The sequence below is a fragment of the Eimeria necatrix genome, genomic scaffold (genome assembly GCF_000499385.1).
Source record: "Eimeria necatrix Houghton genomic scaffold, Enh_scaff268, whole genome shotgun sequence".
Lineage (NCBI taxonomy): Eukaryota > Apicomplexa > Conoidasida > Eucoccidiorida > Eimeriidae > Eimeria > Eimeria necatrix.
This window is the reverse complement of record NW_013653236.1, coordinates 20,408-30,000: the sequence shown is the minus strand read 5'-3', so window position 1 is coordinate 30,000 and position 9,593 is coordinate 20,408. Positions and strand designations below refer to the sequence as shown.

Sequence of the window (9,593 nt, the reverse complement as noted above, 5' to 3'; positions counted from 1 at the left end):
TTGCCTACTATTCCTGGGGGAAGCCCCACACACACTCCAACAGGCCACCCCACACGATCCCAGGCGATCCCACTCGATCCCAGGCCACCCCACACGATCCCACACGATCCCAGGCCACCCCACACGATCCCAGGCGATCCCAGATGGCCCCACACGATCCCAGGCGATCCCAGACAATCCCAGATGGCCCCACACGATCCCAGACGATCCCACGCAGCAGTTTGTGCCTTCTGTGCTGCATCTGTTCGACTCAGGCAGCTGCTGCTGCTGCTGCTGCTGCAGCAGCGGAATGTGGGGGCATGTATCTGCTGCTGCTGCTGCTGCTGCTGCTGCGTGCTTCCAGCGCAGACACTCTTGAATGCCCGTAGCCTTTTTCAAAAGGATTAATTGTTTGTATTTAATTGTTTATTTGTTATTTAAACTGTTTACTTAATTGTTTATTTAATTGTTTAATTGTTCATTTATTTGTTTATTTAATTGTTTATTTAATCGTTTATTTAATTGTTTATTTAATTGTTTATTTAATTGTTTATTTAATTGTTTATTTAAATGTTAATTATAATTTGCTTGGAATATCTTTTGCGGACGGCGAAGTTCGCCCCGCCGGCGTTGGGGGGAAAAAGTTGCATTTCGGAGTAAAATGGGTCAAATTGAATCTATTTTTGTCCAATTAAATAAATTAAATTCAATTTTTATAAATTGATTTCTTTTTTATGCAAATTTAAACCCAAAAGTCCTTTAAAACCCCTCAAAAACAGCAGCAGTCGGCTGCGGGGCCCCCCAGGTTGCTGCTGCGCCTCCGTCTGTCCGTTCAACTTGGAGCAAATTGAGCGGAAAATGGATCAATTTTGCGAATTAAAATTAAAAATGCGAAATAATTAATTAATTGCTGAATTAAAATGCTTTAAATTTTCGTTTTTAGCCTTTTTTTGCCTCCATTTGGCCCATGGAGCCACGGCGGCGCCCTTGGTCGTGGGAGTCGCGCAGTGTACATACACCCCAGAAGCCCTGCAAAAGACATAAAAGAAACAAATCCAAAATGGAAATTTCAAAACATTAAAAGTCTGCGCAGCAGCAGCACAGCAGCAGCAGCAGCAAAAGCAGCAGGCGCTGCAGTTCATGCAGCAGCTGTGACACCAACACTGGCAACAACAGCAGCAGCAGCAGCAGCAGCAGCAGCAGCAGCTGTTGGAGCAGCAGCTGCTGCTTTTGCATCTGCCTGGGGATAGTATAGGCCACGCAGAGCAGCCCCAGCAGCTGCAGCAGCAAAAGCAGCAGCAAAAGCAGCAACCGCAGCTGCTGCTGCAGCTGCGACAGCAGCAGCTGTCAGCAGCAGCGGCAGCAGCAGCAGCAGCACATTCAGACCTAGAGCACGCAGGGAAGCGAAACCAGCAGCAGAAGCAGCAGCAGCAGCAGCAGCAACATCATCTGCAGCAACCGCAACATCAGCAGCAGCAGCAGCGGCAGCAGCAGCAGAACAGCAGCAGCCGCAGCATCTTCAGGAACAGCAACAGCGACGGCGGCAGCAACTTCAACGCCACCAGCAACACTATCAGCAGCAGCAGCAGCAGCAGCAGCAGCAGCAGCAGCAGCAGCAGCAGCAGCAGCAGCAGTTGCTGCTGCTGCTAGATTGCGAAACAATGGCAGTTTGCAGGCTTCGTTTGTCTCCGGCGTTTGGCTCTTTCCGGCAGCCGCCGCTGCGCTTTTTGCTGCTGCTGTTTTGCTGCTGCTCTTTTTGCATTTATTTCTTTTTTCTTTTGGAGTCTCCTTTGGGCCCCCTGAGCGAGCTGCGGCTGCGCGCAGCAGACACAGCAGCAGCAGCAGCAGCAGCAGCAGCAGCAGCAGCAGCAGCAGCAGCAAGCAGCAGCGAGGGGGGGCAGCTGCAGCAAAGTCAACAAACAAATCAGCAGCAATTTGAAAAGCCCAACACAGAAGGACACAGCCGTTTGCTGCTGCCTGCTGCTCCGCAGCTGCCGCCTTTGCAGGCCCTGCAGCAAATCACAAATGGCCAGCAGCAGCAGCAGCAGCAGCAGCAGCAGCAGTTGCTGCTGCTGCAGGGGGAGCAGGAGCTTCTTGCCCAGTACGGGGACCCCGCAGCAGCGGCAGCAGCAGCAGCGGCAGCAGCAGCAGCAGCAGCAGCAGAAACAGCAGCAGAAGTTTTATTTCCGTTTCCTTCTCGCGGCTTCGCTTCTCCGCAGTTTGCCTTCAACCCGATGGAGCCATTTAGTGCCCCGCTGTCTTTGCTGCAGCTGCAGCAGCAGCAGCAGCAGCAGCAGCTGCTGCTGCGGCAGCAGCAGCAGCAGCAGCCCGGGCAGCTCAGCGGGGCGCCCCCAGTCGAACTCTACGCCGTCCACCCCTCCTGCGTCTCCTTGATCAAATACCCCTCCTTCAGCAGCCAGCAGCAGCAGCAGCAGCAGCAGCAGCAGCAGCAGCAGCAGCAGCAGCAGCAGCAGCAGCAGCAGGAGGTGCAGGTGGTCCGCGCTGCTGCTGCTTGCGCGCAGCAGCTGGGCCAGATCTCCATAAAGCAAACTGCTCTTGTCAGCTGCCTCGGGCAGCCTCTTGTGGGGTTAAATGAATTAACTTTTAATAAAAATAAAAATTCTCTTTTTGCAAATCTCTTCGGACTTCCCGTCCTGGTGGAGATACACCCCAGCTCCGGTCGCTGCCTCGCCCTCGTCTCCCTCGCCGGAGTCCCCCTCGTCGAAAAGGTCCCGCTCCTGCTGCTGCTGCAGCTGCTGCTGCTGCTGCTGCTGCAATGCTGCTGCTGCAATGTTGTTGCTGCTGCTGCTGCTGTGGCTGTTGCTGATGCTTTTGATGCTGCTGCTGCTGCTGCTGTGGCTGTTGCTGGTGCTTTTGATGCTGCTGCTGCTGCTGCTTTTGATGCTGCTGCTGCTGCTGCTGCTGCTGTGGCTGTTGCTGGTGCTTTTGATACTGCTGCTGCATTTGATGCTGCTGCTGCTGCTGATGCTTCTGATGGTGCTGCTGCGGATGATGATGATGCTACTGATGGTGATCTGCAACAGCAGCAGCAGCAGCAGCAAAAGCAGCTGCTGCTGCAGCGGGGGCTCTGTCTTGCTGCTGCTTTGTTCTTTATTCCTGTCTATTCATATTTTTATTAACTGCTTCTGTCTGCTGCTGCTGCTGCTGCTGCTGCTGCATTTGGTGCTGTTTCTCCTCCTGTTACTGCTGCTGTGTTGTGTTGCTTATTGCTGCTGTAGCTGCTGCTCTGCTGCTCTGTTAATTTTGCTGCTGCTGCTGCTGCTGCTGTTGCTGCTGCTGCTGCAGTACCACGACAGAGGGCGGCGCGTGACGAACGGCGTGGCGATCGCAATTGACGAGCCGGCTGCACCTGCTGCTGCTGCTGCTGCTGCTGCACCTGCTGCTGCTGCTGCTGCTGCTGCACCTGCTGCTGCTGCTGCTGCTGCTGCACCTGCTGCTGCTGCTTCGAATTCATCCTTGCGTTTGTATATAACTGGCAAAGAATGGCCAGCAATTGCCTTAGTAAAGTTAAAGCGAATATACCAAAACGAAGACATCGAATTCGGGAGAACGGGGGGCCCCTGGGGGGCCCCCTGGGGGCCCCCCTTGGGGGCCCCAGGGGGGCCCCCCTTGGGGGCCCCCGGGGGGCCCCCCTGTCCTGAAAATGAAGAAGAGCCAAAAAAGAAAAAAGCATTTATGCAGGTTAAGTCCTTTAAGGAGTTAAGAAGGAAGCTGCCGAACTTCCTTGCCACGCAGAGAATGAGGTGGTAGCAGCAGCAGCAGGTGCTGCAGCAGCAGCAGGTGCTGCTGCTGCTGCTGCTGCTGCAGCGATACTGCTGCTGATGCAGCAGCAGCAGCTTCACTGACGCAGCAGCTGCTGCTGTTTCTCCGCGCCACGCAGTTGCTGCTTCAGACGTGGAAAACGGCCCTGTTTCAGCAACAGCAGCTGCAGCAACTTAACAGCACAAGCTGCTGCAGCAGCAGCAGCAGCAGCAGCAGCTGCAGCAGCTGCAGCTGCAGCAGCTGCAGCAGCAGCAGCTGCAGCAGCAGCTGCAGCAGCAGCAGCTGCAGCAGCAGCAGCTGCAGCAGCAGCAGCTGCAGCAGCAGCAGCTGCAGCAGCTACAGCTGCAGCAGGAACACAGCTGCGGCAAGAGCCACAACGGATGGCGGCGCACTGGCAATAGGAGGAGGATCAGCAGCAGACTCCGCTGCTGCTGCTGCTGCTGCTGCTGCTGCAGCAGCAGCAGCTGCTGCTGCTGCTGCAGCCTTCCTGCTGCGTGCTGCTGCTCAAGACGAAGAGGGCTGTTGGGCTGCGGGCGCATCTTCGCGTTTTCTCCGCAAGAGAAATTCGCTGTAAGGGTCGTGTCTGTGCAAAGTGGAGAAGGCGGGAGAAGAAGAAAATTGAAATAAAAAAAAAGGAAAGCGAATTCAAATTCCAAGAGAAAAGACGCAGAGGGCCAGGAAGAGCTCTTTTAGGGTTTTGCAGCTCTTTTAGGGTTTTAATTGAGAAGGAGAACGCTGGAATTAGGGTTTACGGGGAGGGTTTGGCTGGCTGGGGCGTCCGCGGGTTTAGGGTTTAGGGTTTAGGGTTTGGGTTTGGACTTACTTTCCGGGGAGCGAGAGCTTTGCGAAGTGGACCCAGCCCTTGCTCATGTTTATGTCCAAGTCCAACACCAACTGCTGCACTGTCAAACATTTGTCGGGCGAAGCTTCGACGAGGGAGCGAATGAGCGCTCGGAACTGCAGATACACCCGGCGCACGCTGGGGTGTATAGGCAGCTCGCCGGCGCCGCCAAAGTGGAAAGCTGAGCGATCTGCTTCATTTTAGAGGCTCTTGTGCATTTTCGCGGGACTTTCTGCAGCATTTTGCATTTTATTTTCGAACTTAGCCAACAGCGACGCACTTGCTGCGCATTTCTCTTGTGAATCGCCTTCTCCTCCTTCGTCGCGCCGTACAACTCGCCCCAGTAGATCACTCTGCGCAGCCCGCAGCCCGCAGCGCAACAGCCGGCCCTTCCGCAGCAATCAGCAGCCACAAAAGCCTCCACCAAAGCCCCGCCACTCGACCTCCCCGCAGAACCAGCAGCAGCAGCAGCAGCAGCAGCAGCAGCAGCAGCAGCAGCAGCAGCGGCCCAAGCCTGCAGCAAGCCCCCCTGCCCACCTGTAGTCGTGGCCGTCGTCGCTGCTCATTCTGGCCCCGTATATCAGCCCCACGCCGTGCCGGTTCGGCCGCGGCAGCTCCAGCACTTGCTGCCGCAGCCGCTGCAGAGTCTTCCGCGCAGCGAGGCTTCTTTCCAGCGCCAGCAGCGGGGCCTCTTCGCTGCACAGCAGCACCGGCGGGGGGCTCGCAGCCGCAGCGGGGGGCCCCCAGGGGGGCCCCCAGAGGGGCGCCCAGGGGAGCGCCCAGACGGGCGGCGCAGCAGCTCGCGGCACGACGGGGGCCCCTGAGACGCTTGTGCGGCGGGGGGCAGGTGCAGGCGCCCCTTTGATGCTGCTGCTGCAGTTGCTGCTGCTGCTGCTGCTGCTGCTGCTGCTGCTGCCTGGCCAGCGTCAGCCGCTCCCTGTGCTGCCGCACAAGAGCCTCTGCTGTCTCTCTGGAGGGCAGCAGCAGCAGCGTCGAGGGGTCAACAAAGTTGAGGAAAGTTTCGGCCCTCAGGGGCAGCCCGTCCGTCTCCTCGGGGCCTGGGGGGCCCCCTGGGGGGCCCCCTGGGGGGCCCCCTGGGGGGCCCCCCGGGGGGCCCCCCGCCCGGCTGAGTTCTGGGTCTCTTTCTGCTGCTGCTGCTGCCTCGCTAGCCATGGAGCTGCTGCTGCTGCTGCTGCTGCTGCTGCATGTCTGTTGTGGGGCGTCGAGGGCCGCCAGGGGCTGCTGCTTGGTTTGCTTGGCCATCTCCGGGTGTACGTACACCTCAGCGAGCCGCGAGCTCGAAGACCTCCGCAGTCCTTCGAAGCTGCGCAGCTTCACCTGCGGTGGGGGGCGGGGGGCAGCATGGGGGGATTTTGCTGGAGAGAAAAGTTGAACCAAACCCTAAACCCCAAACCCTAAACCCTAAACCCTAAACCCTAAACCCTAAACCCTAGTCCGAATCTTTGGCAAGGTTCCAAGCCGCAAAGCCGCAGAGATCTGCGAGGCTCTGGCGCAGAAGAGCGCCGCGGAAAGACGGAAGAAGAGGAGGGAAGGCAAAGACGAAAAGACGCAATTCAAGTTGGGAGCTGCAGTCGGCAGCAGCGGGAGGCCGCGAAGAGCAGCTTCGAGGCCTCCAGAAGCAGCAGAAAGCCTCAAAAGGGAAAAAGTCTTTCAAATTTTCTGAAAAGAGAAAAAAAGCGCCGCGGGAAAGCGAAGTTCCCCCAGGGCTTTCCTCGCAAGTAGTTGGCAGTGGTGGAGCGGTGGAGGGGGTCGCTGCTGAGCGGCTCCCGCGCGTCTTCCCGCTAAATATGTCTTTTTTTCGCTTTTATTTGCAAAAATGTACTTTTAAACGGACTTACGAGTTAAATCTCGAAGAAAACGCCGGAGCCGACGGACTCGCTGCACTGCTGCTGGTTCCTGGGGGGCCACAGCCACTCGTTGGAGGCCGCTGCTGCTCACGCAGTCAACATGAAGATCCAATGCGCGAATTCGCGTGCGAATTGAAGATAAAATATATTTCCAGAATTAAATTCGAAGAAAATCATTCCTGGGCTCCGACTTAGGAGGAAATGGAGGCTTGCGCGCGAGCAGTTGCTGGCCGTCGCGCACTACGTCAAAATAGGAAACTGAATCGACACTTAGCGAAGATCTAATAGTCTTAACTGCCTCAAAAAAAGTAAATTATGCCAATTTCAGCTCCTTTTCCAGACAGACAACTCAAGACAAATTAAACGCCAAAATTCGAACTTCGCTTTGCAACAAAAAATGAAGTGACGAACTGCAGGCGCTGCGATTTGCAGTTGACGCCGGAGGTGTCTAGACAGCTGAGGAAAACTGGAACTGCGGCGAATTCCGAGAAATTTGAATAAATTCAAATTTTCGGAATTCGCGGGGAAGCAGCAGCAAATAAAAGCCACTGAGCAACTCTGAATCAAATTCACTGCTTGGAGGTGGAATTAAACTACTTTTTCTCCTTTTTTCGCTCATTTCCCGCAAAACTTGAACTTGCAAAAAACTGGAAAGTGAAGGAAAGCGACGGGGAAACGGACTTGTTCGTCGCGAGGTGCAACACAAAAGAAAAAGTGAATTATTGCAAAGTTTTTGCGGAGTTCTCGCGAAGAGGAAAAGGCGTTTTCTAAAAACCTGAATTTCCTCTTCAGGAGTGAAGAATGAAGACTACAGAAGAAGGGTTTCCGCCCTCTCACTAAGTGCGCCTTTGCTGCAAAGAGCATTCGAAGTGGAAATTAATTCTAAATTGTTCTAATTTAATTCAAGAGAAAGAATTCAAGTGCAGCAACTCGAACTAAAGTTTCCACTACTTCTCCACCCGCTGCTGCTGCTGCTGCTGCTGCTGCTGCTGCTCCGGTGGCTGTGCAGGCTCGGCCTGCTGCTCTGCTTCCTCTGCCACATTTATCGTCTTTTCCGCCCCCGCTGCTGCTGCTGCTGCTGCTGCTGCTGCTGCTTTTGCTGCTTTTCGCTCTGTGGACTCTGCAGCAGCAGCAGCAGCAGCAGCACGGTCGGCTTCCGGGGAGGCAGCGGAGCTTCGCGTTGCTTCTAAAAAGGCATTTGTGCTTGCTGCTGCAGCAGCAGGTTCTGCTGCTGCTGCTTCGGCCTCACGTTGGCTGTCTGCTCTTTGCTGCTGCTGCTCTTCTCTCTCACGTTCTCTTCGCTGCTGCTTCTCTTCTCTCTCCTTTTGCTGCTGCTTCTCTTCTCTCTCCTTTTGCTGCTGCTCTCTCTCCTTTTGCTGCTGCTGCTCTCTCTCCTTTTGCTGCTGCTGCTCTTCTCTCTCCCTTTGCTTCTGCTGCTCCTTTCTCTCCCCCTCTCTTTCTTGCTGCTGCTCTTCCCTCTCCCTCTCTTTCTGCTGCTGCTGCTGTTCCTTCTCTTTCTGCTGCTGCTGCTGTTCCTTCTCTTTCTGCTGCTGCTGCTGTTCCTTTTCTCTTTGCTGCTGCTGCTGTTCCTTCTCTCTTTGCTGCTGCTGCTGTTCCTTCTCCTTTTGCTGCTGCTGCTGTTCCTTCTCCTTTTGCTGCTGCTGCTGCTCCTTCTCTCGTTGCTGCTGCTGCTGTTCTTTCTCTCGTTGCTGCTGCTGCTGTTCCTTCTCTTTTTGCTGCTGCTGCTGCTCCTTCTCTTTTTGCTGCTGCTGCTGCTCTCTCTCCCTCTCGCTTTCGGGGGCTTCTACAGAGCGCTGCTGCGCTGCATCTGCTGCTGCTCCTTCAACTACAGTCCGTTGCTGCTGCTGCTCTGCTGCTGCTTGCTGCTGCTCTTCCGAGGCCTCCTGCGGCTCCTTTGCTGCAGTCTCTTCTGCTGCTGCTGCTGCTGCTGCTGCTGTTCTCTTTTCCCTGCGGCTCTGTTGGCCGGGGGCGGGGCGCGTGGGGGGCGCTGCGGCCCTGTCTCCGGGTGTCTGTACAGCGCAGCAGCGCAGCAGGAAGTTCACGAAATTCAAAACTGGAAAAAACATTTTCCTCTCCTTAGAGGCTCATTCGGGCCTTTAAATGCAGCAAAACAAATTTAAAACAAATAAATGCATTTATTAAACTCAAATAAGACAAAAAGAAGAAAAAAATCAAAAGAAAAGAAGTTGAAATGCCGATTTGGCCGCGCTGCAGAAGCGACTTGGCACTTTGCCCGGGGCCAAAGCGAGCGTTTAAAGTCTTTCCACAGATTCCATTTTACTTTTATTTGGATAATTAATTAAATAAAAGATTATTTCAGGCAAAAAGAAGCAGAAGATGGGAAATTTGGAAAGTTTTTGCAAAAAGTTCAAGTTTTGCAAGCGAGGACTCACCTCCCTGTCGAAGGGCCAGCCCGGCAAAACTGCGTAGAAAGGCAGCGAAATGGCCCTTCCGATGTCCGTCAAAGCGCTGGTGAGAATATCGAGGGGCGACTGCGCAGCGGCGAAGGGGGGGGGGCTGGCGAGCAGCAGCGCGCCCGCGGGCAGCAGCAGCAAGCTGGAGCGGACCATTTCGCCGCGATCTGCTGCGATCCGGGCCGCCAAGTGCGCGCTCGAGGGCTGAGGGAGTTTTAAAGGCAGTTTGGAGGATATTTGGAAAAGAATTTGCAGAAAAAGAGGAAAAATCCGCGAAAAACGAAGCAAAATGGAGGCCGACGCGCGGTGGAGGTGGCGAACGCGCACGGCGAGTGAAAAGGACCTGAAAACCCGGAAAATGAGACAATTCTTTGATCAAAGTTCGCCAAAAGGTAAAATTAAATAAATGGTTGAAAAACTTTGCCGTTTGAGCCGCCGTTTCCTCCAAATCGCGCGGCCGAGCAGCAGGAGCTGCTGCTGCAGCAGCGGCGCTGGGCAGTGTGTACTGACACCCGGTGACCCGGACAGCGCAACCGCGCCATCTATTCCGTTATTTTCCGCTTATTTTCGTTCTTTTGCAAATTAAAACATTAAATTAATTATTTTCAATTCATTTGCTCCATTTTCAACTCCGAAACTCCTTTTTTCGCCCCAAATCCGCTGCGGTCCGCCGCCCTTCCGAACCGC

The 9,593-nt window shown here is 54.9% G+C and overlaps 2 protein-coding genes across 2 annotated transcripts; both read right to left on the bottom strand.

Moving 5' to 3' along the window:
* Positions 1 to 4,171: 4,171 nt before the first annotated feature.
* Positions 4,172 to 5,866, bottom strand: ENH_00036530 (hypothetical protein, conserved; the record flags this gene model as incomplete). The annotated part of the gene is made up of 4 exons (XM_013580453.1): positions 4,172 to 4,345; positions 4,586 to 4,719; positions 4,884 to 4,956; positions 5,141 to 5,866. The coding sequence occupies 4 exons, from the start codon at positions 5,864 to 5,866 to the stop codon at positions 4,172 to 4,174; spliced, it is 1,107 nt and encodes a 368-aa protein (XP_013435907.1).
* Positions 5,867 to 7,418: 1,552 nt separating this feature from the next.
* On the bottom strand, positions 7,419 to 9,062 carry ENH_00036520 (hypothetical protein, conserved; the record flags this gene model as incomplete). The annotated part of the gene is made up of 2 exons (XM_013580452.1): positions 7,419 to 8,501; positions 8,886 to 9,062. The coding sequence occupies 2 exons, from the start codon at positions 9,060 to 9,062 to the stop codon at positions 7,419 to 7,421; spliced, it is 1,260 nt and encodes a 419-aa protein (XP_013435906.1).
* Between the last annotated feature and the right edge of the window lie 531 nt (positions 9,063 to 9,593).